General features: G+C 55.3%; 10 protein-coding genes across 10 annotated transcripts; 5 read left to right on the forward strand and 5 right to left on the reverse strand.

Moving 5' to 3' along the window:
* Window positions 1-167: 167 nt before the first annotated feature.
* On the forward strand, window positions 168-1,927 carry LY79DRAFT_589434 (uncharacterized protein; the record flags this gene model as incomplete). The annotated part of the gene is made up of 2 exons (XM_060561030.1): window positions 168-1,125; window positions 1,686-1,927. The coding sequence occupies 2 exons, from the start codon at window positions 168-170 to the stop codon at window positions 1,925-1,927; spliced, it is 1,200 nt and encodes a 399-aa protein (XP_060415224.1).
* A 42-nt stretch (window positions 1,928-1,969) lies between these two features.
* Window positions 1,970-3,007, forward strand: LY79DRAFT_513240 (S-adenosyl-L-methionine-dependent methyltransferase; the record flags this gene model as incomplete). Its single annotated transcript, XM_060554466.1, has 1 exon — window positions 1,970-3,007. The coding sequence occupies one exon, from the start codon at window positions 1,970-1,972 to the stop codon at window positions 3,005-3,007; it is 1,038 nt and encodes a 345-aa protein (XP_060415225.1).
* Window positions 3,008-3,905: 898 nt separating this feature from the next.
* On the forward strand, window positions 3,906-4,409 carry LY79DRAFT_589436 (uncharacterized protein; the record flags this gene model as incomplete). Its single annotated transcript, XM_060561031.1, has 2 exons — window positions 3,906-4,085; window positions 4,158-4,409. The coding sequence occupies 2 exons, from the start codon at window positions 3,906-3,908 to the stop codon at window positions 4,407-4,409; spliced, it is 432 nt and encodes a 143-aa protein (XP_060415226.1).
* LY79DRAFT_165649 (uncharacterized protein) lies at window positions 4,317-5,258 on the reverse strand. The gene has a single exon (XM_060551182.1). It carries the CDS (start codon window positions 5,034-5,036, stop codon window positions 4,488-4,490), a length of 549 nt encoding a protein of 182 aa, XP_060415227.1. The 5' UTR covers window positions 5,037-5,258; the 3' UTR covers window positions 4,317-4,487.
* A 2,383-nt stretch (window positions 5,259-7,641) lies between these two features.
* Window positions 7,642-10,584, forward strand: LY79DRAFT_589437 (armadillo-type protein; the record flags this gene model as incomplete). Its single annotated transcript, XM_060561032.1, has 3 exons — window positions 7,642-7,743; window positions 7,810-10,428; window positions 10,483-10,584. The coding sequence occupies 3 exons, from the start codon at window positions 7,642-7,644 to the stop codon at window positions 10,582-10,584; spliced, it is 2,823 nt and encodes a 940-aa protein (XP_060415228.1).
* Window positions 10,585-12,608: 2,024 nt separating this feature from the next.
* Window positions 12,609-12,899, reverse strand: LY79DRAFT_513247 (uncharacterized protein; the record flags this gene model as incomplete). The annotated part of the gene is made up of 1 exon (XM_060554467.1): window positions 12,609-12,899. The coding sequence occupies one exon, from the start codon at window positions 12,897-12,899 to the stop codon at window positions 12,609-12,611; it is 291 nt and encodes a 96-aa protein (XP_060415229.1).
* Window positions 12,900-13,000: 101 nt separating this feature from the next.
* On the reverse strand, window positions 13,001-14,934 carry LY79DRAFT_513196 (uncharacterized protein; the record flags this gene model as incomplete). The annotated part of the gene is made up of 5 exons (XM_060554457.1): window positions 13,001-14,020; window positions 14,086-14,122; window positions 14,191-14,418; window positions 14,478-14,777; window positions 14,825-14,934. 5 exons carry the CDS (start codon window positions 14,932-14,934, stop codon window positions 13,001-13,003), a joined length of 1,695 nt encoding a protein of 564 aa, XP_060415230.1.
* A 3,901-nt stretch (window positions 14,935-18,835) lies between these two features.
* On the forward strand, window positions 18,836-19,727 carry LY79DRAFT_658594 (uncharacterized protein; the record flags this gene model as incomplete). The annotated part of the gene is made up of 2 exons (XM_060562726.1): window positions 18,836-19,352; window positions 19,410-19,727. Exons 1-2 carry the CDS (start codon window positions 19,230-19,232, stop codon window positions 19,725-19,727), a joined length of 441 nt encoding a protein of 146 aa, XP_060415231.1. The 5' UTR covers window positions 18,836-19,229.
* Window positions 19,728-20,338: 611 nt separating this feature from the next.
* Window positions 20,339-21,379, reverse strand: LY79DRAFT_165847 (uncharacterized protein). Its single transcript, XM_060551183.1, has 2 exons — window positions 21,340-21,379; window positions 20,339-21,266 (listed from the first exon to the last, which is right to left on the reverse strand). Exon 2 carries the CDS (start codon window positions 20,917-20,919, stop codon window positions 20,419-20,421), a length of 501 nt encoding a protein of 166 aa, XP_060415232.1. The 5' UTR covers window positions 20,920-21,266; window positions 21,340-21,379; the 3' UTR covers window positions 20,339-20,418.
* Window positions 21,380-24,190: 2,811 nt separating this feature from the next.
* Window positions 24,191-24,980, reverse strand: LY79DRAFT_165920 (uncharacterized protein). Its single transcript, XM_060551184.1, has one exon. It carries the CDS (start codon window positions 24,744-24,746, stop codon window positions 24,243-24,245), a length of 504 nt encoding a protein of 167 aa, XP_060415233.1. The 5' UTR covers window positions 24,747-24,980; the 3' UTR covers window positions 24,191-24,242.
* Window positions 24,981-27,574: the final 2,594 nt, after the last annotated feature.

The raw sequence follows: 27,574 nt of genomic DNA on the forward strand, positions 1-27,574 counted from the left end.
TTATCCATCGCAAGCATCGTCTGCCTCGTTTGTATTTTCTGTATTTGCTCCCTCGGGAACAAGCCCCCGCCGCACCCTTCATCACTTAGTCATTCGCAATTAGAACGACAAGTAAGTACCGTTGACATCCGACACCAGCGACGTCGACTGAACAGAGTGTAGCAGACATGGCTACGATTGAACACCTCCCCAATGAGCTGCTCGTGGCCATCGCCAAATCCGTCCAAGATATCCGCGGCCTCGCTTCCATGGCCAAGATGAACCGGCGTTTCAACATCATCGCCACGTCGCCCCTGTATCACGAAGCCGTTCGCCGCGAAAGGAACGATGCCCTGTTTCATTGCGCCGGTGAAGGTCTCCTGGGGGCCTTGGACCTTCTTGAAGCTGCAGGCCAGGACCTCAACGTGAGGGAGATTACTCAACCCGACAGTGAAAGAATAAACGGAGTGATTCAAACCATGTGCGAACGCGGAGAGTTTAACATTGGAAGAGTGTTCCTGGAAGCTGGTAGGACTGACGAGGGCGTGATCCATCGCGCCGTTCTAAAGGGCCAGGCTGAAGTGGTCCGTTGGTTGATTAGCCATGGCGTGCCCGTTGACTCCAGGTTCATGAATCTGTGCGAATGCGACAACGTCAAGGAATCGGGTATTGGGAGCCCCCTGCACTTGGCTCTTTGTCAAGGGCAGGAAGAAGTGGCTCATATTCTTCTGGCCAACGGAGCCAAAATCGATGAACTTGAACCTTTTTCTGGCACGACGACTTGGCAGAGCGCTATACAAGGTCGACATCCAGTCGCAGCCATGGAGTTTGCTCTGTCCCTTGCTTCTACACACTCTGAAATCTTTGCTCGCCACGCAGATGGCCCCAAGGAAGAGAAAGAGCAGATCAATTGTGACGTTGTCCAAAAGAAAGTCCTGGAAAGCAGCAATGGCTTCGGTGTTGACTCCGAGCCCGATGGACACTCTGTTACAGAGGAAGATATACTCGGCTCTGTCACTGCGTTGCTCGACCCGATCGCTTGCATCGAAGCCTACGCTGACAGCAACAAGAGCGATGCCATCTTAGGGCAGAAGAGAAAATCGGAGCGCATGAAGGCCCATGGGAAGCTCGCATCGAAGAAAGCCGGTAGAGAAATTACCGACGAAGAATTCAACCTCATAACGGGGCAACTACTGGAATTTCTCGATGAAATGCAGCGGTCCAAGGCACCCAGAGAGTCACTGAGCTTGGCTATGCAGTCACTCTGTCGCTCGGCGATGAAACGAGATGGGAAGGGGCAGAAATGTCGCCAGGGCAAAGGCTGTTATGCTTGCCATGCATGGGCAAAGAAGGATGACATCAATCTGTGATCTGAACCGTCGCCATGTAATGCAATGCGGCGACTCGTGCTACACATCCTAGCAGCAGTGGATAGCGAGAAGTCATGTCTGTTAGCTATGCATTAAACAGAGTTATTCGATTACCAGTAACTTATTTTCTCTGAGCTTCACGATTCCTTGCAAGCTTGTTTTGACGACAACAGTCCGAAAATCACATAGTTACACAATGGCGCCGAGACTCGGTCCATTGGGCTTTCCGAATCATACACGAAGGTCTCTATGTCGCTTGTACAGCTCCAGCCGGTCCATCAGAGGTCCGTACTCCAGCCAGACACCCCCAAGATGCATCGCCTAACCTTTGCGCAGAACACGATGTGATCATCCTCCGCCAGCGAGGCGCCAAAGAACCCAAGATCCACCTATCGCCCCCTCTACGACGCGACACACCGATAAAGCTTGCCTACGGTGCAAGCGTCAATGCGTCCGATATCATTGGCAAGACCTTCTCCGATACGATCATTGACAGCGTCGGCCGGGATGTGCAATTCCTCCGGGCATCGCTGGCCCAGTATATCGCCAACTCCCCGCGCGTAGCGACACCGGTATGAGCGAAAAGCCTTTCCCCCAAGGGCCCAAGTGCCACATTTCACATGGCTGAACGCGCGGGAAATGGACAGATCTACCCCCAGGACGCCAATCTGATCGTCTCTTTCCTCGACCTGAACCTGCCGGTTCCCGGCGAGGACCTGGAATTCGACGCCGGCCCGCCGGTGGAGATCTTCGAGGCCGGCACGGGCATGGGCGCGCTGACACTCTGTCTCGCGCGAGCGATCCACGGCGCGAACCCACCCGTGCCGCTCCAGCTCCGAGATGCGCTGTGCACGGCACCGTACGAGCGGAACAACCTGCCTCGGAAGGTCGCGACCGATGACGACAACGAGGCACCGGGGTACGACACCTCGCCGCACGCGCTCGACTTCTCCGAGCAACCGGAGCTGGCGGCGCTGCACGCCGGGCACGCCGCCAGCCGCCGCGCGATCCTGCACACGCTGGACGTCAACCCGACCTCGAGCCGCATGGCGCACAGCCTCGTCAGGCACTTCCGGAGGGGCATGTATCTGCCCGACGTCGACTTCCACGTGCGCACGATCCGTTCGTACCTCTCGTCCCGGCTGTCGCAGAACGGGGGACGGCCCTTCCTCGCCCACGTGATCCTGGACCTGCCGGAGTCGCAGGCACACGCCGACGTCGCCGTCGAGGCCCTCCAGCCCGGCGGCAAGCTCGTCGTCTTCTACCCGTCCATCACGCAGATCCTCGAGTTTGTCGTCTGGGCCAAGGACGCGGACCAGCCGCTGGCGCTGGACCGCGTCGTGGAGCTGCAGACGTCGACGTCGGGCGGCGACGGCGGGTTCCGGGACGGCACCGGGGGCCGCAACTGGGAGGTCAAAGTCGTGAACCTCCGCAAGGCGATCAGGGAGGGGCAGACGGGTGCCGCGGCGAGGGGGCACGTCTGCCGGCCCAAGGTCGGGACGCTGGTCGTCGGGGGCGGCTTCGTCGCGGTGTTCAGCAGGCTGCGGCGACAAGCGGCGTCCGCTGCGGAGGACAGCAGCGGGGCTGCGGCGGCAGAGCCCGCGTCTGAGACGGCGGTGTCTTGTGACGAGGACGAGGACGTTTCGGTGCGTCTATGATGGCGCTCTCTTGATCGGTTCTAGCAACAACGAGACAGAGGCTCACGCCCATGCCGACAGAGGGTTCCTGACTAGTTATGGCTCTCGCGTAACCTGCGCCGCCGCCTAGACTTGTACTTGATACGTGTATAATATTGTACATTCTCATGACATAGAATAGACATAGAGAATCCCATGCTGGGACGAAGTCGACTTCCAAAAGAAAGCACAACTCAGATGTAAATATACAACTAGACAGCGGGATCAAGGGGAGGCGGATTCCGATGGTATTTGAGTCTATGGACGGATGGATCAAGAACAAAAAAAAAAGCCACAACATCGGGTATTCGCTGGTTGTCGCTCATCCAACTACTGACACGTCCCTCGCTGCTATCGTCTAGATGGGACGTAGATAATCTTTTGCGGCAATGACCTAGATATTGTACTGCTTTCATTCACGCCTGTCCCACAACGCATCTATAGCAACCTAGCGTGCATTACATATCTAGTTGGGCAATAAATATCAGGCAATATCAGTACATGCAGGATGGATTGACTTTCTAGTCACACGATGAAAAAAATAAAGATAAAATTTAAAACTGATTCAACCATCTACACTGATATCCTGACTAAAGCTGAGTCAAAACATGGGTGAATAAATCGAGTTCACATGAAGTCTGGTTTTACAGATTATCTTGTTGAAAACAATCGTCAAGTAAAGCTCGGCGGTGCGGACCTTTAGCACTGAATGCCAGTTGGAGGTTCACAGTGTATACACAGTAGACCTGGAACAGACAGCACCGTGCCCTCCACTCACCTCATCAACTCATCGAGGCGTTTACATTGTCAACCTCACTCGATCAACGTCCCAGACCATCTCGGGATCAGCCAATCTAATATTCTCACACAACATTCCAAGATGTCGTCAGAAAGCGCCGTAGCGCAGCTCTCCCTCCCGCTGCCCCGCTCCTTGGACACGCGCATCCACATCCATCTCACCACCAAGGCCAAGGCGGTCACCCTCTTCCTCACCTCAGTGACGCAAGACGAGCAGTCGGGGCCCGCGGCGCTGGGATCCTTCGTATACGCCCTGCCAAACGTACTTTTTCGCACCAAACCCGCCCCCCAACCATTCTCCGGAAGAGAACGTCTATGCTGACCAGACGATCAGAGACTGGAGCCCGCGCAGCCGATCTCGACGGCCATCTACTCGGTAGAGTCGACGCTCGAGTTCACGACGAGGATGGCCAAGCTGCTTGCCAAGCGTACGGGCATGCCCGTCTACGTAGGCTGCTCCATCAACCTGGGCGGCTCGGCCATGGGCCTCTCCGTCGAAGAGGAGATGGAGGCGTTCCGGGCCATCGTCGACGTCGTCACGGGGAAGCTCAAGAGCGGCCAGGCCGTCATCAACGGTGTCTCCTGAAGGATTCGTGGCTCGGCTGAGGGGCATGGAGGTGGGAGGGGAAGGGGAGCAGGGTGTCTATGGTGATGTGAAATACGTCTACATGAGACCTGCGCCCATCTTTCGCAGCCTCCCGTCGCACTCTGGAGGGTCTCGAGAGAGGACGGCCCAGGAAAAGATGAGGGTCGCTGCGTGCGGTTTCCGAAGCCGCCGGGCGACGGTTACACTTGGGAGGGTCTGCAGGGCGTGCACGGCGCGTCGGGCATGTGCGTGCGAGGACGCATCACGCGGCGAACCTACCGGGCAATTTGAAGTGGACAAATAGCGTCGGGGCGGGCGGGCGTGCGTGTGCTCACGACAACTGCCCAGGTCCGAGGAGGCGAGAGGCATGATGTACGAGGCGACGTGGGATATAGCACAGCGGGTATCAACGAAACAACCAACCAACCAACCAATCCATCCAACGTCATATGTGGGCGACGACATCGTCACCCCCCCCCAGGGGATGCAGGCTGCAGTTGAGGTCGCTATGAAATGACAGGATATGCACAAACATTGCAAGTGATCCAAACGGGACGGCCGGCAAGCGGCGCCAGCAGCATCGCGTCCGGCACCCAGGAAGGTTTTTCTCATCTGATGCCACCACATCTTGTGCCGGACGTTTTGACGGCCTTCTAGAACGCCTGGATTCGCTGGCCTTGTCGCGCTGTGGCGGGTAGAAGCTGGCTTGGGCTAGTCCAAGCATCTTTTCAAAAAGGTAGTCTTGGTTATCCGTGTCCCCTAGCCAAATGATGTCCTTTGATCTTGTTTCGTGACAAGGCGTTCGGCCCATAATTGCGGGAGAAGGCCTTTTTGGGGGGGTGGAACTGTCGGTAGGCAGACGCTCTGACGGACTCCCAAGCACGCATTTTAATTGACCTATGAGAGGTTCGTCGTGATAAAAAGCTTCTCAGTTGAAAAAATAATTGAAAGAAAGAGGGGGGCGGGCGGAAGTATGTATTCTCAACAGTCCGGAAGTCAGATCTTGCAACTTTGAACAAGCAAGGGTTGTTAAGTTGAATTTGGATAGGGAGGACAGCGGACGGGAAACCCTCACGGGTCCAGGTATATGCAAATTTCGAGTTTGATCCTTACTCGTCGGGGTTTGAGGATTTGAAGCCGAGGAACATGGCCTTTTTGGGAGATGGAATAGTAGTCATTGAGATGGTGATTCCTTGTGGTACCTGGGGAAAACGTAAAGATGCAGAATTGTACATGGAAGTTTTTTTTTTTTTTTTTTTTTTTTCCAACGTCAAAAAAAAGTAGTTTAAATTGTATCAAAGCGGGGGTGGATTACACGTGTCTCGGGGTTTTTTTTCTCTTGCTTTTTTTTTCTTCTCTTTTTAGATCTGCCTCTCAGGATGTGCGTCTCTTTCTTTTTCTTTTCTTCAAACGCCGTCTGGGTTTATACTTTTAGACAATGGCAGATAGCAACCGGCAAACTGTCTCAATGTCATTGTGAGCGAGGAGGTCCGGGGTCTGGGAAATTTCCGTCGGATTCCAGGGCAAGCGAGCAAGCAAGCGACCCACGTGCTGTCTGAGATACACATAGAAGTAAACCCCTGGCCGTCCCGGCAAAGACGACTGTTTATCGATATGGCAGGCGAGACAGGAGGAGAGTAAGGAGCACGGACAAGGGCTTGGATGGAAGGGAAGGAACTACACTAATCGGTGGGGTAAATCTTTTCCTTTCTTTCTTTTCCTGTCAATGTGGTTGGTACGCAGTCGAGGGACAAGGAAGGTGTGGCAAGGATGGGCAACAGCGCAGCGCCAGGTGCAGCAGGCAGGTACAAGCCAACCAATGTTATCAAGAGTGGAAGGACTGACTGACTGAGTAACTGACACAAGACAAGGCAGGCAGGTACACTACGTGACTACTTGCAGGCAGGCAGGCAGGTAGGTACCGGAAGAAAGACAAGACCACCGGCAGGTTTTTCCTACGCACCGTGGTCCCCCCCACTCCCCCCTCTCTTCTGTTGCTCTGTCTTTATTGAGCTCGCGCTCTCTTGCCCATCCTCTGTTAGGGGAATTAATATTTTTATTTTATTTTATTTCTTTCCCTCTCTTGCCCTTCCCAGTCTCTTCTCAACCCTCAACGACATCGTATTTCTGCCGTTTCCATAGCTCTTCTATTCAGTTCCTGTTGCTAGTGCCTCCCCGGTCCGACCCCGGCTGGACATCCACTCTGGCCGACCTGCACACCCAGAACTGTATTGGCCTGTGAACGCGCACACACAAGCAGGACAAGACAACAAAGTTCTGATTGGAGAGACAGGGGCAAATTGTCAGGTATACAGGTTTCCATTACACAGCACAGCGCATTAGACTTCGTGTATATCCCGCTACGACTGTTGAGAGAGAGAGAGGGAGAGTGAGGAGGAGAGACAGAGAGAGAGAGAGAGAGAAAGAGAGAGAAGGAGGAAGGGAGGACGGGAAGGACTGTAGGGACTGGAGGAGGACGGCACGGCAACGCCAAAATTAGCATTTGCTTTCCACAGACATGTACATTTGCATCTGCGTCTGATCCCGTCCCTTCAGCTCGACTACCTCGCCGCCGCCATAGATCAGACTGGTCAGACAGACGGACCAGACCTCAACACACCTCAGGGCTGGTTGTTGGTAGAGCCGAGGTACACGTCCAGATACATGGCGTTGCGTCAGGGTAAGTAACTGTGTAGCGGTTGCAGCACAGCGAGCACCGCACCGCATCGCACCGTACAGTCGCTGCTGTGACTTGGCCTTGCGGGATCCAGATGCGCTACCGAGACCTAAACTACGACGTGCAACCGACCACCTCGCTCCCCCGATACCCCATCAGAGGTACCTCCCTGTACGCTGACCTACCTACCTAGGTAGGTACTTGTGCTCCGCCGCACCATAGTTATCGCGAAAAAAAAGCTGACAGGGTGACCCCACCATTTCGCTAGTCGTCCCGCCCGTCGCCAATGTCAACGCCCACTGCCCTCGCTCGCTACCTGCCCGCCCGCCTACTGAGTCTTGGGCCAACATCCTCACAAAGACCGCCCCTCTCTACACTACCTATTCTTACCTTACCTCCTCCGCCGTATTCGACATCAACCCCCCCAAACCGACCGAACCTCACTCCTCCCCCCCCCTCCCCCCCCCCTCGTGTTGCCGGGCCTCCCTCCGAATCCTAACCTCTTGAATCAGTCTTTTGACTTCCTCTCCTTCAACCTCCGAATAGGCGCCAGTCATGGCCTGGCAGCCGGCCCAGGAGTCTCTGAGCCAGCTGGCTACCTGCCTCAAGGACTCGCTCAGCGGCTTCGACAAGAATGCGCAGAAGCAGGCAGAGCTTGTGAGCCGCCTCCGAACCTCCCGTCTTGCCTCCCACCATGTCTGCTAACCTGACATCGATGCGCAGATGCTCACCCAGGCCAAGTCCTCTCCCGACATCAACAACTACCTCGCCTACCTCTTCTCCAGCCCCGAGCCGCCCCAGGGTGTGCAATGCTCCCCTCAAGACTACCACCTCGTGCGCTCCGCCGCCGCCATCATGCTCAAAAATAACGTGCGCACCGGCTACAAGCAAATTCCCGAGTCTAGCTTGTCCCTCGTCAAGATGGCCGTCCCCATGGGCATCCAGGACAAGAACTCCCAGATCCGCAACTACGCCGGCAACATTGCGACCGAGATCATTAGGAGAGGCGGCATCCTGAGCTGGCCCGAACTGCTGCCCCAGCTGCTCAGCCTCATCTCCAACGAGAACGGCCAGGTCTCCAGCGAGGGCCAGGAGGGCGCCATGTCCGCCATGGCCAAGATCTGCGAGGACAACGTCAAGGTTCTGGAGCGCGAGCACAACGGCTCGCGCCCCCTCAACTTCCTGCTCCCCAAGTTCATCGAGGCCACCAAGAGCGACCTGCCCAAGGTCCGCGCAAAGGCCCTGGCCGCCATCAATGTCTTCACCCCGCGCAAGTCCCAGGCCATGCTCAACAACATCGACAGCCTGCTGAACCACCTCTTCATCCTCGCCGGTGATCAGAACCCTGACGTGCGCCGCCAGGTGTGTCACGCCTTTGTCCAGCTCGTCGAGACCCGCCCCGATAAGCTGCAGCCGCACATTGCTGGTCTGGTTGACTACATCATCACCCAGCAGAAGAGCGACGACGAGGACCTGGCCTGCGAGGCGGCCGAGTTCTGGCTGGCCGTTGGCGAGCACGATGACCTGTGGCGCGCTCTGACGCCGTACCTCGACAAGATTATCCCCGTTTTGCTCGAGTGCATGGTGTACAGCGGAGAGGATATCGCCCTGCTCGGCGGTGCATCAGACGACGAGGAGGAGGATGATCGCGAGGAGGACATCAAGCCGCAGTTTGCCAAGAAGTCGGCGGCCAGGGGCAAGGGCGGCGAGGCCTCGGCCGACCCTGCGCAGAACGGAAACGCCTATGAGAAGCTGGCGAGCATGGACGACGACCTGGAGGAGGGCGAGATCGACGACATTGACGACGGCGACGAGAACCCCGACGAGCGCTGGACCATTCGCAAGTGTTCCGCCGCCGCCCTCGACGTCTTTGCGAGAGACTTCTCCGACCCTGTTTTCACCGCCATTCTGCCGTACCTGACGAGCAACCTCAAGCACGAGGAGTGGCAGTACAGGGAGGCCGCCGTCCTTGCCCTGGGAGCCGTCGCTGAGGGTACCATCAATGCCGTCACCCCCCACCTCCCGGAGCTCGTCCCCTACCTCCTCTCCCTTCTTGAGGACAACGAGCCCATCGTCAGGCAAATCACCTGCTGGACGCTCGGCCGCTACTCGCAGTGGGCCGCCAGCCTCCAGGACCCCAACCAGAAGGCCACCTACTTTGAGCCGATGATGGACGGCATCCTGCGCAAGATGCTCGACAAAAACAAAAAGGTCCAGGAGGCTGCCGCGTCTGCCTTCGCCAACCTGGAAGAAAAGTCAGGCAAGGTCCTCGAGCCCTACTGCATACCGATCCTGCAGCAGTTTGTCCAGTGCTTCGCTCGGTACAAGGACAGGAACATGTACATTCTCTACGACTGTGTGCAGACCCTGGCCGAGAACATCGGACCTGTCATCGCGCAGCCCAACGCTATGAGCCTTCTGATGCCTGCGCTGATTGACCGCTACCAGAAGGTCAACGACGACTCGCGCGAGCTGTTTCCCCTGCTGGAGTGCCTGTCTTACGTGGCCATGGCACTTGGATCTTCCTTCACGCCGTACGCACAGCCTATCTTCACACGATGCGTCCACATCATCCACACCAACCTCGAGCAGAGCCTGCAGGCCACCAACAACCCTACGCTGGACTCCCCTGACAAGGACTTTCTCGTTACGAGTCTCGACCTGCTGAGTGCCATCATCCAGTCTCTGGAAGAGGACAAGAAGCAGGAGCTGGTCAAGGGCTCTGAGGGAACTTTCTTCGAGCTTCTTGGCTTCTGCCTGGAAGACCCCCAGGACGACGTGCGTCAATCGGCGTACGCTCTGTTGGGAGACTGCGCTAGATACGTCTTCCCCCAGCTTGAGAAACACCTGCCTTCGGTCTTCCCCATCTTGCTGAAGCAGCTGGACCTGGACAACATACTCGATGAGGAGATTGACAGCGGTTTCAGCGTCGTCAACAACGCATGCTGGTCTGCTGGTGAGATCGTCATGGTGAACAGCAAGACCATTACTCCTTTTGTGCCCGAGCTTCTCCAGCGATTCGTCGAGATCATCTCGAACCCGGGCGTTCAGGCGGCTGTTAGCGAGAACGCGGCCATTGCCCTCGGCCGTCTTGGTCTCCACCACTCCGAGGTCCTCGCCCCTCTTCTGCCGACCTTTGCCGAGGATTTCCTGTCGGCCATGGAGCACGTCGAGTTCTTGGAGGAGAAGGCTACTGCGTTCAAGGGCTTCACCCTGGTTGTGGGACAGAACCCGCAGGCGATGGAGAAGGCGCTTCCCCAGCTCTTTGTTGCGATTGCAAGGTACCGGGATATTAACCTGAAGAACCCGATCAAGAACGAACTGCACGAGCACTTCCAGAAGGTCAGTAGTATACACATCATTGCCATTTCAATGGTCCCTAGCTAACCTGGTCAGGTCATCAACATGTACCGGGAGATGATTCCCCAGTTCAATGACTTTGTGAACCAGATGCAACCGCAGGATCAGCAGGCACTCCGCACATACTACTCCACATAACCGAAATATGCGGACGCGGTTTGAACGTGAGCGTACGAAGATGACGTTGAACGAAGAAATTGGACCTGGCTGAGCGAGCTTGCTTGATATGAAATGGGGAGGAAAATACCACCGAAGCGTCCTTTACGAATGAGTGATGACGACGCTTTCTGCAGAAGAGAGGAAGAAACATACGTATCACGGAAGTGAAGCCAAGAGAAGGAGAGAGAAAAAAAGAAAAAAAAGAACTACAGAAAAAAAAAACTACACCCCCAAAGGCTTGTTGTAATTGGGCTTCAAGAAGAAGAATCAACATCGAAAGAAAGAATCTGCTGGAGTTGCAACGTGAAACGGTTGGCTCTTTTCTGCGACAAGTGATGAGAGGGCGAGAGTCGAAACGAGGCCGTTTTTTTTCTTCTTTTCTTCTCTTTTTGCTTGTTTTGTTTCCCCCACACCCCTTCTCATCTTTGAATGCATTGCCGACGGAGCCAGCATCGTATGACGAAGACGTATCTTCTTCAAGGAAAGGGCAGGGCAGAGCAGCGCCGGGGCGGCGTTGTTCTTTGGGGTAGGGTAAGCTGGCCATGTTTTTCTTTTCTTCTGTGGCTCCTCGTGGTGGGAGGATCCGCAACTGGGGTCGAACTACTTCCAACATCATCACACATGGCTGGAGTTCGGACGACAACATATCGGCTGGAAAGATACAAAAAAGGGGAGAAGGCGGGCAGGTCAAACATACACGGCCGACAGGGAAGGCGGATTGGAGGTCAGCGAAGGCGTCATGATGCATGCAGGGAAAGGCTTACCGTCGTAGATAGGTAGATAGGGTAGATAGCTTAGCATAGGGTTACGCCAACACGCCCGCCCCACGGGGGTGATGGGAACTGGAGTTTTTCTTCTTTCAGGCTCTATTGAGATTCTTCCAGAGGTGCACGTTGCATGTGAAGTCGTCTTATCTCGCAACTTTTGGCCTACTGGAACGAGATATAATAGTCCAGACAAATATATATATACATACATATATACATGTAGGGCAGAACCAAACGCCCCTCCCGCGTTCCCTTCCTCAGTCACCAATGCAATAAGTCGAGCTGCCTCAACCTAGCTGGCGACATGTTACGATCCAATACTCAGAAGTAGAAAAGGGTCAGAGTGCTGTATGTCAAGCTACTAGTGTATTCTTCTTCACTCCCATGAGGGAGAATTCAAAAAAAGATGAAGATAAAAAAGCCCAAGCCAAAAAGCCTAGATCATTACAAACAATCCCGACGCTTGAGATTCTCCTAATCGCAGCTGGAAAAGCCCTCATTAAATCCAAAGCTATGTTCCATACGTATCAGATTACAAAAACATGTTATCCGGCGAGGCATGCCTTCGTCCCGGTACAGATAAACAAAAAAACATGTAAAACGCCGCCCAATGCAGTTGTTTTTGGAGAGATCAAAGCTCATCCTTCACCCCCTTCTGTGGTGTGCTTCCTTTAAAACGCCGTGTTGGTTGTGGGTGTGTTTTGCATCAAACACGAAAAACAAATCGCTATGCAAGTTTGGATTGTTGTTGGCCAATGTAAATCCATAAGGAGTGTGAGTCTCTTCTTCCCTTCCCTTTTTTCCTTTCTAAATCCGGAAAATGCTTTTTGGTTTGGAGGATCATTACGTCGTAATAAGGAGTGTGATGCAGTGGGGTATCATCCAATGCTGATGCCATAAGGAATGTCTATGTTTTGGTCTGTGTGTGCATGTGTGGTATCGAAGGTATCACCTTCGATAATTAGGAAGGAGTGTCGTCGTATATTAATTAGTTTGTTGAAGTCGCCGTTGAGGTCGTATATAGTTGGTACAAAAATGAGGGTCGTGGGTGCGTCGAGGCTAGCTCGGAGGTCCCGGGCTGGGCCGGCGTCTCTTTCAAAGGAACGTGTTGTACATTGGCGTTTTTGTGTCGATGCAGCATAATTAAAGTGTGTTTCGGAAAATCAAAAAAGGGCTCCCAAGCGATAGTGATGAAATGGAACTGGGTTCGAGATGGAGAGCAGAGTGGAAGACGGCCTACGTCTCCCACTCATTGCCCTTCTCGCTGTTGAACTGGAACGTCGGCGTCGAAGGCACCCAGACATGGCGCTGCGGAAACGGTGCGCTGACGGACCGCGGTGACTCGCCCGTGGCGGAGGACGATGGAGTTTGCCGTTGAAGCGGCGAGCGGTGGGGAACAGGCGACTCTGGGAGGGGCAGCATGCCGAACTGTTCAGGGTGGAGGAACGGAGAGGGGGGCAGCGTGTGCAGCGAAGAAGCCAGGACGCTCGGGTCCTCCGGGGGCGGGTACGTGGGTGTCGTTGGCATCCTGATCGGCGGTCAATCCGGCATTCTTTCCAAGTGGTGCATTTTGTGTTGGTAGCCGTAGTGGTTATCGAGGGTGCCATGGAGTGAGGGGCAGGGCCTTTCTAGATCCACACGGGCTGGGTGGGAGAGACGAACCCGACGCCAAAAGTGTTGTTTGAACCGCCGATCATGGGGGTAGGCAGGCCGCTCATGTCGTAGCCGCCGTAAGAGCCATACTCCTCGTTATCGCTATACGCGACGGAGCCCTCAAATGTCGACGAGGCCGGGCTATATCCGCCGTAGTTGGGACTGGGGATGTTGAGGTACTGCGAGTTGACAAAGGGCGACGATAGCACCAGAGGCGAGACGTTGTTGGGAGGGCCCGACTCAGCGTTGAGCAAGTGCAGGGACTCGGTGCTGTAGCTGAAGGCAGGGCTCTGGCCATACAGGTACGAGTCGCTGGCCGGAGGGAGGGGCACGGGCTCGCTCATGTAGAAGTTGGGTGGGTTGAATTGCGGGAACGAGGGCGTCCGCGCAGGCTGAATCCAGCCCATCCGCGAGCGGAACTCGTTGACCGTGTCAATGGGGAACTCCATGAGCGTCAAGGGGGTCTGCAGGTCACCGTCAAGGCTGCCCGAGATGTTGATGGACAGCAGGCGGCGGGCAATCTCCTCGACGGGGCCGATGGAAAGACTGCCGAAGTAGGCGGCGCCAATCTCGGGGAAGAGACGCTCCATCATCAGAGCCACCGTGTAGTAGTGGGCAATGATGATGAGGGCGCTCGGCGACCCGGCCGTCTGCTTGAGGTACATGACGGGCAGCCAGAAGAGCCAGGTGCGCAGGGGGCGTAGACGCTCAAACTGCTGGGAAACGCTGAGCGTCGGGCTGACCTTGCGGGCACCCTTAAGAAAGCTGGCCAGCTGCTGGATCGACTTTGTGTCCTCCTTGTTGTGCTTGAGGTGGGCCTCGACCTTTTGGAGCTGCTGCAGGGTACGGTTGAAGGCGTCCAGATCCTCCTTGCGCGGTTGGCTCGGCTTGTGGTCCGGGCTCGGCGACGCGGGAGCGGTTGGGAACGTGCAGCTTTCGGCAATGAAGTCGCCAAACTGGGACTCGTGCTTCCAGGAGTCCATGGCTTCGATGACCTGGAAAGAGAGGGGGTTAGCCGTGTTGCTCAAGGCTCACGGCATGAGATGGGGTCTTGGCTTACCGACGAGGTGCCTTGCATGAGCTGGGTCCAGCTTCGCCTGTGAAAAAGAAGAGGTGTGTAAGCGCAGGCGCCGTGGAGAACGGGCGGTTGCAGTTTGTTGCCTACCAATCCGTGGCTTGCCACGACAAGACGAGTGAAGCGGCCAAGACGGCATCCGACGTCTCGCGGTTGAAAGTGCCAATAGCTTCCTGCAGGCCCTTGAGTGCGACACCGCGGTGCTCATATGCCATGTTGCCGACCAAGGGGCAGTCGGTGAGAAACGCAATGTGCGTGGCCGAGAAGGCCAAGAGGGCATGCATGACATAGGTGTTTGTGGCACCAATCTTGATGATGCTATTCCAGGTCAGCACAGTGCTTGATGCCGGATGAAGGGAAAAAAAAAACCAACTCACGTCGGGATCTGACGAGTCCAGAGGGTGAAACCGTTGGCGTCAAAGGCGGCCAACTCATCGCAGATGGAAGCCACATGATAGACGAGTCTGAGGTCCTCGACGTTGAGGTACTGCGGGTTCGGCGCTGGGTAGATGTTGAGGTTGGGGAAGGGGAACTGTCCAGTCTGTTGCCACATCGAGATGGCCGCCTCAACCTCGGGAGTCCACATGAGGTCGGGCTTGTCAGGGGTCGTGGAACTATCTTCGGGGACGGGCATGTCATTGTAGGGGCAGCGGATCTTGTGCTTGGTGCAGTTACGGCTGGTCATGTCAGCGAAAGTTACCAAGCCAGAGGCGGACGAACATACCATTGGGGGAAGCTCTCGTCACATCTGATGTGGCGACGCTTGCAAGTATCACAGCCCTTGCGGGACTTGGTGTGACTGCGGCGGGGGGGGCCACCACCAGGACCGGCCATTATGGACAAGATGGAGGTGGTTTGTTTTTTGAACGAAAGAGCTGCACACTGTCAGTCCGGCGATGATGACACAGGGACGGAGTCCACAAACATGAGGATATACACGGACGGGGGGACCGTGTATGAGAAGCGAGTGTAGTTCCGTTGCCGGTGAGGAACGTAAGGCGGCAAGGTCCCTGAGACAGGCTTTATACTACGACGGTGAGTCGGTGACTCGGAGGAGGCGATGCGAAGGATCGCAAAGCGTATTTGGATGTGTAAGCGACCGGCAGCGCAATGGTCGGATGCTTGGTGGGAGGCGATCGACAGAAATGGTTGCTAAGAATTCCGCAATGCTCGATAATCGGCTTGGCAGGATTCCTCTCACGTATCTTTCTGTGATGCGTTGGTCTCTTTTTCTTCTTCTTCACTTCTTCGAAACAGCCTTTTCTGTTTTGTTCCCAGTTCCTAACACTAGTAGCGATCGTCGATGGGCGCGAGATTGTGCGTTTTCCCCCCTTAATTCCTTCTTTCCTCTCTGGTACCGAAAAGCGAGTGTGATTGATCCTAAGACCGATGTTCAAAGGTGAAGCATTTGTTGGCTTACGCCGGGTTGTGGGAGAAACGGGATTGGGGGAGGGGCTTTGTCGAGCTGGCGTATCCCGAGGATTGGATGAGGTTGAAGACCAGGGGTGTTGGCGATGGCTGCTTCGAGAGTAAGGTGCCGGAGTAGTCTAGAGCTCCTTGTGCCTTTATGGTTCTTCTTTGGGGTGTCTTGTTAGAAAAGAAGTGGCAGAGGACGAGAGATGGAGAGGTTGCTTGGCTTCGATGAGGGTATGAGTTGGCTTTCGGGAGGTGAGGGAAACGAAAGGGGGAAAAAAAACACAAGAACGCAAAAGCGAATGACAGGAGTCAACGAGGACTTCCTAGGAGTAGAGAGTTAGGAAATAGCGAAAGTGGTTGAGGGCAGCACGAGCAGCTCAACGAGGCTGATTATGTTTGATGTTTGGTGTTAAGGTGAGGGGAGGGGAGATGGGAATGGCGGCAGTAGATGGTTGGGGGGGCAGATACAATTAAATAATGGCACCTCGCGTACAAGAGAGACGGCAGCCGACACAAGCACACACAAACTCATACAGAAGCTTGGGCTAAAGCTCAGAGTGAGGGCGGCGCGGTTGGGAAAAAGGGTGCCACACCCGGTTCGGCCTAATCAGGCAAGACAGCGCGGCCGGGTGGGAATGACGGGGCACAGCCTGTGTGCCCGGGGGGTTAGGGGTGAGGGGGGTAAGAAAAGAAAAGCAAAGAAGAGGAAGGGGTAGGGGGGGGGGGGGGATGAGGACGGAAACCCTGTCTCTCTCTCTCTCTCTCTGTCGATGCTGGGGTGTGTATGGACGAGGTGGACGAGGTGGGCAACAGAGATGCTTCGTGGATGTCCGGGTGTGCACACCCCAGCAGGTCTAGGGAGGAGGAAGAATGGACAGGACTGGATGGGACAGGGGGGATGAGGGGGGCAGGAATGGTAGCTTGTGGAGGGAAGGGGGGGGGGGGGGGGGGGGGTGGGGGGAGGTGCCGCCCGTGCTGGGAGTGCTGCGCTGCTTTGCTGAGACTAAGGTACACTACCTACCTAGGTAGGTACGAGGCAGTTAGGTAGGTAGGTAAATAGGTAGGTTATGAAAATTCGTACGTACCGCTTCGCCCACTCGCACAGTGTGGTCTGCTTGTCTGTCTTTCTGTCCCTCTGTCTATCGGCTGTCTGGACTAGGCTGGATGCCCCCGTCTGTGCGCGTGTGGTGATGCCTGCTAGTTGAGAATAGGATGGATGCTTCGCTCTTTTTGTTTGAGAATGGCAAGAGCCCGAACGCCGCTGCGCGTGCGGATGCGGGTGCGGGTGCGGGAGCAGCAGTAGGTAGCTACGTAGCAACAGCACGAGCAACGATGACAGATCCGCCAGGGGGGGAGGGGACCCAGGGACTGAGGAGAGACAAGGGTCTCCTATGGAAAAGAAGAAGGGGAAGAGAGAAGAAAAAAAAATACTATGTATGACACACTGGGCCTTGCACACCGGGGTCGGGCCCTGTCGAAACAAGAGGAGAGACGGGTGTGTGTATCGGTGAATCGGTGAGTTTTGATTTTGCTGTTTTCCGCTTTCCGCCCGTACGGTCCACGCAACGCACTATTGCCGTCCTTCCTCCGTAAGGGGCGCAAGCGAATCGTAATGGTGAGGGGCTACCTAGTTTACCTAAACCTAGGTGCCCGTACGCAGCATTCGTCGTCTAGGTATAGTAGGCTAGGACGGGATGGGATGGGATAAGATGGGATGAGATGGGATAGGATACCTAGATGGGATAGATGGGCAGTAAGAGTGCTAAGACGCAGTGGGATTGGTGAGGGTGGTTGGCGCATACGTACACAAGGTAACTCAAAATGTCGGCGTCTGCATGAGCTGGAGCTTTACATTCAATGCATACGAGGAGGTGGTGACTGCGCGGGAATAGAACGACAAGGAGGGGGAAGAGTGAGAGAGGAAAGAAGGAATTGTTGTTTGATGGAAGATTCGACAGACAAAATAAAAGGAACTGGTGAGGCAATACGTACCGTACCTTACCGTACCGTACAATACCGTACAATACAGTACAATACAGACTGGCGAGACGTGGAAAGAGCGAGGCCCCTTGGTGATGGAGACTCGGATGTCATGGCCGATGAGCTTGATGTCAACGGCCACACTAGTGTAGTGACCCGATCCCTATGTATGTATGCCATCCAAGCTATGTCATGTAGTAGTATACGATTAGTCTACGGAGTACCTATGTTATGTACGATATGTCGTCGGGGCCGTAATGGCAAGACATGCCGAGGCTGCCCATGTCTATCAAATACCTAGGTAAGGTACTACTACTACTGCCCAAGTCCACACTTGCTGTCAGCCAAGGAAGGCGGCCGGAGAACTGCCGGGCGACGTGCAAAGAAAAGAACGCGCGCCACGGCATGCCACGCCACGCCACGCCCAAACAGAAAGAGCCGTCGTCGAGGAGAAGGAGAACAAGAGGGAGGTCAGTCCTGTATCGTCGGTGCCGCGCCGTACCGTGTAGTGTGCGTGTGCGTGTGCTATTGAACCGACCAACCACTCCGTTGCATGTGCTGTTATTGTTTGTCTCCGTCGTCGCACCGCCGCCGCCGCCGTCGACGACGAGGACGAGGTCTCCATCTTTTACTCGCCGACAAAGCCGATGCAGAAGGGCCCTAATTAAAAATAAACCTGGCCCCTCCCTCCCGTGGGTGAGCCGGCTTCTTGGGCCCAACCAAAGACGGCGGCGGCGGCGGCGGCGACTCACCCACGCGAAAGTCCCAAAGACGGCTGACAGGAGAAGACCGGGGTGGGTGGTCTGCCAGTGGGAGTGAGCGACCAGAGAACGAAAACAGAAAGCAGATGGTGGGGTGAAAAGAGAGAGAGAGAGAGAGAGAGAGAGAGAGAGAGAGGACGAATGATTGACCGCCGTATGACTACGAGTGGGGTATCGAGTGCGAACGTGACGTGACGTGAGGTGAGAGATAATATCTGCCTGTTATGGTTGGTCAAGGCTGAACAGTCCTCTCTCCCGCCCATGCCTACCCAGTAACTACCCAGGTACTCACACACCTAGGTTGCTAGGTAAGATACTTTTAATTGCCTGGTACGTGCCCAAGCTTTGGTCTGCGGTCGATGCCGCTAGTGCTAGAAGAGGCTAGTCTATGGTGAGAATAGTATAGCATTCAGCAAGTTCTCATCCTATCCTGGTGCCCTTTTTTTTTTTTTTTCCCTCCTCACCCGCACTTTTTCTCCATCACCCACTCACTCCCCTTCCAATCCAGTCCAACCACTAAGAGGCCGCCGCTATTCCGCTGGGCTTGGCTGCGCCTCAAGCTGTCTGTCTGTCTGTCTGTCTGTCTGGTCTGTCGCTTCACTCTTCCCATCTTTGCTTCACGTTCCCAAGCAAAGCACTAAAGCAACCGCACAAGCTCACCATCTGATGACTTTCTAGCGCGTTCCTCTGCCATGCCATGCCATGCCATGCCCTGCCATGCGGCGCGGCTGGCCAAGCCGGCTGGCTAAGCTAGCCTTGCCTGCTCGGGGTCGCAAGGGGAATGGTTTCTCCTCGTCTCACAGGGCACCGTTGCCTCTTACGAGCTGCCTTTCTCCCATTGCTTGCTTGCTTGTCTTGTCTTCTTCCGGCATAGCCTTGTTACCTTTGGGGTCTCCCCCTCGCTGCCGCTGCCGCCACCGCTACCTGTTCATCATCGCCTGCATCACTGCATCGCGCCGCCGGTAGCATGCCATGCTGTGCCGTGCAATGTCGTGCTATGCCGTACTGTTCCTCTTCTCTCTCTCTCTCTCTCTCTCTCTCTCTCTCTCTCCGTATGGCTTCTATAATAATGTGCACCTCGGATTGAGAGTCATGGTCCAGAGGAATGGTAGGGGGGGGGGGGGGTAACGGGCGTGCCTTGTCTCGACCCAGACCAGCAACACACGCTGGGTGCCAGGTGTCTGTCGGCAGGAGGCTAGTCAACACGATGGAGGCGAAGCAATCACCAGTAGTAAGCCATTATTGCACCTCTGCCCGTCTGTGCCAACGTCTGTGCTGGTGACTCTGGTTGTTTTCCTCTGTCCCCTTTACTACGCAGTGCCTGTGCGACTCGTCCACTCGGGCTCAGCCCATGACGGAGGCACCACACCCACACCGTCCAGTCCCGGACAACCACTTGGCTCAGCTTCATGCGGCCGGACTCTTGCGCTCTTGGGCTTTTCCGTCCGTCTCTTCTGCCTTTACCTGTGACACCTTTCAGCAGAAAGAAAAGCTACCCCGTCGGGCCGGCGTTCGGGCGACAAACAGTGTCGGTTGCCCTTTTTTTTTTTTTTTTTTTCCTTCTTTCGTCTGTCCTATTTTGTTGGCTCGCACAGATCAAAGTCCAAAGTCGAAAGGGCCAGAGAAAGACTCGGGAGCAACAGGCTCCAATCCACAGAGAACATACAGGTACATGTTCTGCCGACTGAAGCTTCATGTTTCCGCCCCGCGGGCGTTCGTCTGTCCACGGCCAATTGTTCCCTCTTGCTACCCCCTCCCCCCCTGCTAGCACTCTTGGGCAATAACGTCGACAGCAGGGTGTTGCGGGGACATCATGTGTACCATGAAATCGGTAGGCAGTGGTCGTAGATAATTTTGAGTTGAGCCACCGCCTAAAGTAACCATCCAACCGTCCCCCATCGGCACTCATTGGTCATGCACGGACTTATAGGCTGAAAGGATGCTCTGCCTACTGCTACCTAACCTACCTTACCTTACTCTACCTACCTACATCATACCTTAGAGGTATTGAGACAGAGTCTACGACAGGCTGAGGTGGCATTGCAGCAAGCACCGTCATCGATACCCCCATGCAGAAAGAGAGAGAGAGAGAGAGGTTTCGTGCCTTTGGGCTGTATCCCGGCAGCACCCGATTTTCTAGTCTCGCTACCTGCCGTGCTACCTACCCTACGATCCCCAATGAGTCAATCATCTCGACCCATTCGTAGGGCGCAAAAAAAGAGTTCGTCACATGGCCTCCTCCGTGGGCGTTGGATGCGTACTTGGCGGCCGTGCTTTGTGTCGGTATCGCCAACACCTCAACCTCCTTCGGCCATCTATCTGGCCGGCACCTCCAAGGTCCCGAAGCTGCACACGCAATCGTCCCATATTGCATGACGACTACAGCTCTGTCATCGTCGTCGTCTTCGTCGTCCGTGGAGAGTCTCTGGAACTTTGCGAGCTGCGGCGAGAACTGTCCAAACATCGACAAAGTTTTGACGACCCTCGTCATGCACACACACACACACACACACACACAACCTTGTGTGCCTTGGAGGAGGATCAAAAGCTCCAAAGTCCCAACTGGCGCCCGTCCCCTACCCTCCCCTCCCTCCCTGGTCCTTGTCCCTCCAAAAGTCGACCTTTCCCATCTCGACCGGATGGGGAAGGACCCTGTTCCCATTTGAACCCACTATACGTACACTAGAACGGCCGGCGAACGTTATGCGGTCATGGGTTTGACAACACCCCTGCCTCTCTCTCCCTTGGGCGTCTTTCCATCGCCCATGCTGACCTTGCCCCGTGGCAGGCTATGCCGAAAGAGGCGTGGGTGTGGTGCGGATGTGATGTTCGTACAGCGCTTTAGCGAGGACTGAGGCGCCTAGCGTGCCGGCACCTCACCGGTGGAGGTCTCAAGTCCGTCCTGAATGCAAAGCTCTACATAGTATCCGTAGTAGGTACCTAGCAGGTTCGCTCCGCTAGGCCAAGCCACAACGGCAGCATCGTCTCCGCGACACTAGAAACGACCGGCTGCTAACCGCGGTTACATCAGCCAGAGAGACCTGACGGCGGTTCAAGACATGGTTTCAAGCCTGTGCCGTACGTAGTGCACGGGGGTTTTCGAACCACCGCTTTCTCACTCCCATGGCAGGGGTTCAAGGACAATAACTTCGAGTAAGGAAAAAAAGAGAAGGGGAAAAAATAGAGAAAAAAGAAAGAAGGGAAAAAAAAAATCCACCACCGTTCACGGTATGGGCCTGCCGCTGCTGCCGACAAAACAGACTGCCAAGATGATTGCCTAGTTCGGTGATAAAGTTACGTTTGGTAAATGAAAGAAGGCGGCATCTAGATGCAAATCGTGGGACGTTTGGGGGTCTGGCGTCTCCTTTCTTATTTCTCCGACTCGCGTGCCCCTCGATCCCTTGAAAACATGCCCTGCAACTACCTACCTAGTGTACGGAGTACACTAAGCAAACTCTTCCTTTCCTCGGAAGAGAGAGCCAGGTATTCATTCATACGTACCAATTGACATGCCGGGGCTAAACCTGTTGTCCCTCATCTGTGTTCCGATACTTCAGTCGACACACACTCGGAGGCTACCGAACCGCCACCATGGCAGCGGCCGTTGGGGTCAGATCTTGGGGCAAAGGTTTGATGGCGCTGCTGGTGTTGTCATTGTCCTCGATATCGGACCACTTCGCGCCCGTGGCCCAGCAGGAGAGCCCTGGGAGGGAAAGGGGGGGGGGGGGGGGGGCAGGAGGATGAGGAATCCTCACGATGATGACCCTGCCCTTGCCCTGCGCCGGCGTTGAGGAGGAGATTGCGGCGAGTCAGTGATGGATCAGAACAATTCGGAGACAGCAAACGTTAAATCAGATCAGCACCAGCAGAACAAGATGTGGCGCTTTTGGAGCTCTGTCTCGAATAAAACGAAACTTTTTTTCTGGGGTGGAGAGTCCCATCTTCTGCCTTCAGCAAACCAGGGGCGCCGGGGTCGACCGCGCTGCTTCCCAGGGTCCCCGTCACTGGTCTTGGCTTTTTTTGTCTGAATGCATTCTGCAAGGGAGGCATGCTGGGAGATCGGAGTTGCGGGTTCCCTACCGCTCCTGGTTGGCTGAAACAACAGTTTCTCGTGTCCATTTTTGGCGTGTTCTGACAGGGCATCATACCATGCCCCCATGTTCTCTTCTTGTCCTGCAGCATAGGAAAAGCCAGACGCGGACTATAGCTCGACATACATGGTAAGCAACTCTTCCCGAATCGTCGACGGCATCTCAGATGGTCCATCATATCACAAACCACGAGGGAGCTGATGCCGCCGCCGCCGCCGCCGCCGCCGCCGCTGCTGCTGCTATCTAGCGCGGCCAATGACGAATACCTACTACACTAACTGGTTCGACATCCACACAGGCCAGCCGGGCGCGCGTGCCAAGGGTCACCTGTTGGTGGCCCGCGTGGTCCGCTTCTCCCTCCTGGCAACCGTGTCAGATTATTAAGGGTGGCCTACAAACACAGGGCACATTGGGGTAGGCACGTCAAACTGTCATGGAGCCTGTCATTTATCGACTAGAAGCGGTGTGAAGCAGCAGCAGCAGCAGCAGCGAAATAACCTTACGAAGAGAGACAGCAAGTGGGTTCGTTGCGCCCTGCTGGGCGAGTGATGGGCGATGTGGGCGTTCGATTCGTGCAAGAAGCCAGGGCAGGCAAACAATATCAGTACTCGGAGGGCGACCGCTGATCTCGCTCAGTCGTCCGTTTGTGCGTGCCCCCGAAGGGACCGTCGTCCGAAGTCTTGAGGCGAGAATGCAGGAACAGGCGGCGTGGGGAGCACCATAGGTCGGCGGTGCAGGTCAGTCGAGAGATAGTCGCAGCATTCTGACGTCCTCGGACGGACGCTTTTCAGCCCGTCTGCGTACTCTGGTCCATACAACCAGGCATTCTTGCCGACGAGTAAAGTTGTCAAGTCGATGTGTGTCTCGGTCGGTTGGCTAGCAATAGAGGGGACAGCTTGCAGCCCAAGCCTCTGACGGGGGCAGGCTGAAGCCGGACTTCATGCAGAGACCATGGCAGAGAGCATCACGACCTTGCCGGATACGGCAAGGCGGGTTTCTATTCTTAAATAACCTTCTTTCAGTTTGGTCGTCTGCGCATGCGAGGCCGCTTCGGCCGAACCATACGGATACATACATTTGTAGTAGCTGTACAGCGTGGGACTTTGTGTGCTGAAGGATCCTCTCGATCGCCGGATGAGCCCAACGGCTGGCTGACTCTCGGGGTACATTGGACAATGGCATTTGCTGATCTGGAGATGACCGATATTGGCTCGCCTCGTCGGTGTGTCGTCAGCGCTGTCATGCGCGTGTGCATTGATTGAAGCCGGTGGCTGAAAGAAACAAAGCAACGTTCCATGGCCCAATGTCGGTCGCGGCAGTACTTTTGGGCATGCCACACTCGCTTCGTCTCCGGGCGACTCTTTGGCGATCGGCGTCGTCGGCGCATCTCATTCGGGCGCGAAGGTGATGCTGCCGGCAGGACGCATCAAAGTCGTAATTGAGTAAACTCTTCGTAGCGTGGACTTTTTTTTTTTTTTTTTTTTTTTGCCGTGTCCCTGTCGATAACTGATCTGATATTATTTCCCCACTGTCGAAAGACGGATGGAGCTGATCAGAGGGAGGGCGGGCATGGCACATGCTGATCGCTGCGTGATGTGATGGTGAGAGCCAGCGGCCATTGGCTCCGTCAAGTATTGGGCAAAGAGGTAACCCTGTGCGCATCATCGACCCGCATATGTAGGCTGAAGGTTGTGCGAGCCGCGGTGGCCAGGCGCGGTGAGGAGAAGCCACAGCATGGGTGGGCGTTTTACCGCCCCAAACCAAATGGGCTACCTACCTACCTGCCTAGGTAGCCTGCCTGTAGGTACCTGGGCAGTAAGTTTAGAAGAAATCTGCTCTCGAAAACAAGTTGCTCCAACTCTACTACAAAACCCACACACACAAAGTCCGGCTGCTAGGAGAGACCGTGAGGCTCTCTCCCTCTCTCAGATGTGTGTGGGTTCTTCATTTTCGCTTGCCACATAGCTAGGGTGACGGAGTTTCGGAGACAAATGCTTTCCACGCTGACCCGCCATTGTTGTGCAGTGTGTACGCTAGGTACTGGCAACTGCAGTGCAGCATTGTGCAGATAGGCAGTGGCCACACACAGCATCAAGGTTGGCCTAGTGGATTGAGGGCGGTGAAATGGGTAGGCAGGGCGCCGAACTACTGTAAATGTGCGGCATGCAGAACTCAGCTGGGCAGCGGGTTGGTCAGTGGCCGTTCGCATCAGTCGTAGGACGCAGATGCAAAGGCAGACGATGCCAATCACCAAGGTGGATGGGCTCGATGGACGACATTTGGCTGATGTGACGCATGACCCCCCGCGGGTCTTCACTCTAGTGAACCAAGGGCTTGGCCAGGGTCTCCAATGTTTGCTCCACGTTGACGACTCTATGGTGCGGAGACGATGATACATACCTACCTGGGTAGACGGTACACTAACTAGGTGCTCTACGCGATGAACCTTTGGCAATAAGAGTAGTTTAGCCGCGGCGATTTTGGCCGAGAGAGGCCGTCACGGGTTCGTCACCACAGTCCCTTTATTGCTGGCCAGGGATGACCAAAACACTAGACAAGTGGCCTGACGGCGTGGTTGTTGTTGACGGAGCAGCTCATCAGCCGAGGAGGGGCGAACAGGCACCGCAGCGACTGCTGCCGACAATTATCGTTGATTGCTAGGTAGTGTGGATTGTCGGGAGTTCTGCTGGGCTTCTGGAAAATGCGCAGGGCCGTCGGTCCCCGCTGCGTCTTGTGGATTGCACGCACCGGGCCCGACGAGCCCCGTCGGGGTTCCACCACTTCAGCGGGGCAAGGGAATGGAGAAGGGGGGTAGAGAGAGAGAGAGAGAGCGTAAGGAGTGACCAGTCTCGCCAGGGAAGGGAGCTCATATGTGTGTGCGTGTGTGCGGTTGTGTTCCTTGGATCATGGAACGTGGTTGGCCGTTCGCAGCGTGGATGGGGCCATGGAATTGACTCCTTTCGAGACGTAGCAGCATAGCATGAGACCGCCCGTCACCCCAAAACCTTGTCGTGATGGCCGATGTTGTGCATGTTGGCGAGATGCGATCCCAAGACAGCGGCGCCAGGCGGGAAAGACATGGGATCGGAAGACGCTGACACATGTCATGATGCTGTCGGGAAAAGTTGAAACTCGACATGCGTCGATTGGTGCAGACTAGAGTGACAGGCGTACAAGCAAAAGTTCCTGGCCGAGGCATCTCGACAGTTGGAGTATGGCAATGTTGGGTGACCATAATGACGTCTGCTACGTGTACTTCGTACCTACGTCAGTATCGCAGATAGGTGGTAGGTAGTAGGTACCGTAAGGTTGCCTTATCCTCGGTAACGGGCACTTACATCGTGGGGGGTTAGCATATAACTCATACTCACTCGCTCAGGGCGCTAGCTCTCGGGGAAGGGCATCCTAGAGACAGAACAAGTGTGTCTTGAGTCACCGTTGCCCCGTCTCTTGACCCTTCCCCAGTCGAGGTAACGTATCTTAGCCTGGACATGCCTCCCTACATAAACTACCTCCGTGATTACATAGGAGGGCAGGCTAGGTAAGCAGGGGAAGCCGCCTCGTCTACTACTGTACACTGCGGTTCTACCTACCGTACCTTAGCTATCTAGGTACGTACCCAAGTAGCCAGTTCACGCTACTACCCACCTACATTGCATCGAGTAGTACACGGGCGAAAGAAAATTCGGTGTACCCAGCCTACATGCCTTGACCAGAAAGGGTTAGCGGCGACGGCCCTAGAGCAGTGAGCCGATTTGCCGCGAGCTCATTAAGCTGCGCGGGGCCTTCTTTCTGTCTTGGAATTAAAGCTGTGGGCTGAAGTGCTAAGCGAAGGAAAAAGCAGGAGGAAAAAGTGGCCGGTCATTGGCCGTTTCCCCCTTCGTCGGGTGGGGTGGGGCGGATGGCTGTCTGCATCTAAATTTAGAATCATCTAGACTACCTGATCGGGACGCACTAACCAGCAGTAGCCCGGTCGGCGATGGAGCCGGGGTAGGAGCAAGCGAGGGTTGCTAGGCACACGCTGCACGCCTGCCACCCGCCTCTCTTTTTCCCTTTTCTTCACCACCCCAGGTACCTACCTACCTAGGAACCTGGGTAGACAGGTACGTATCCACTCAGCTGCAGAGTGCTACCACACAATGCGTACCCACGGTACGGAGTACCTTACCATCTTACCCAACCTACTTCGGTCTAGCGCCGCAATGAAATCGGTGCCGTGTGCTATGTATGCATTCTCTTTCCAGCAGTTTGCAGTCCTTCTTTCTTTCTTTCTTTCCTGTTTACATATAAAATGTATCTTTCTCAGCGTTCACACACGCAGTCAGTCTCTTGCCTGCAGCAAGACCGCCCTCAACCTTGCTCGGGAAACAGTGCTTCGTTGATCCTCCGCTACTTTTGATGTGGGGCCCTAGTCCGAGGTCCAACTTCAGCTCTGCCGGTCCCACTATCTCCCATTCAACTCCTCCACTATCCCATATCCTTCCAGCCCATTCTTTCTCATGGTCCATCGCAGCCCCTTCACTCACGTCTTCAGTCCAAACCCCCCAGCGCCATTGCTAATCCCTGGTTTTTTACTTGTTGGGTTTGTTTAAGGAGGGGGGGGGGTTCTTTTCCCTCTGATAACTTTTGTCTTGGATTCCAGCCAATTCTTCAGAGGCCACCGCCCTCCCGTCCCGAGGTCCGTTCCTGGCCAGTCGATGCCGGTATCCCTGGTCCACTTGTCGCCGTGTGCCGTTTTTCCTTTCCAAGGACCATATCCCCGTCATGTGTGCTTCCCCTTGACCCCACTCCAGCCTCAGCGACGTCGCTCTGCCTTGGACGAACCGCTGGCTACTTGCATCCCGCAATGTTGCATATCGCGACCAACAGGCCAAGAGCGGCATCCATCAACCATTCGCAGATAATTGGTCAATACTCACCCGACACCAGGGTTTTGACACTTCACGACATGACAAGCGCTCCATGCTAACGGCAGCCGACTCTTGTTTCCGTTGAACGAACCACGACCGAAATGGCTTGACCACCTCTTGGCAGCAAAGCTGTCGTGGCCTTGTTTGTTTCCCTAGCCCTAACCTCGAGAGCTTCGCTTTCTCGTGGCTCTCCAAGACATGATCTGACCTGATCGACTCGGGGCCTTTTTCTTGACTCGCCCTGTACTACCACAATATCCTTCACTTACCGATATTATGCTCGGCACAATAGACTCTCTGTGATTGCATTGTCTTT

Source organism: Colletotrichum navitas, assembly GCF_030913465.1.
Source record: "Colletotrichum navitas strain CBS 125086 chromosome Unknown LY79scaffold_22, whole genome shotgun sequence".
NCBI classification, from domain to species: domain Eukaryota; kingdom Fungi; phylum Ascomycota; class Sordariomycetes; order Glomerellales; family Glomerellaceae; genus Colletotrichum; species Colletotrichum navitas.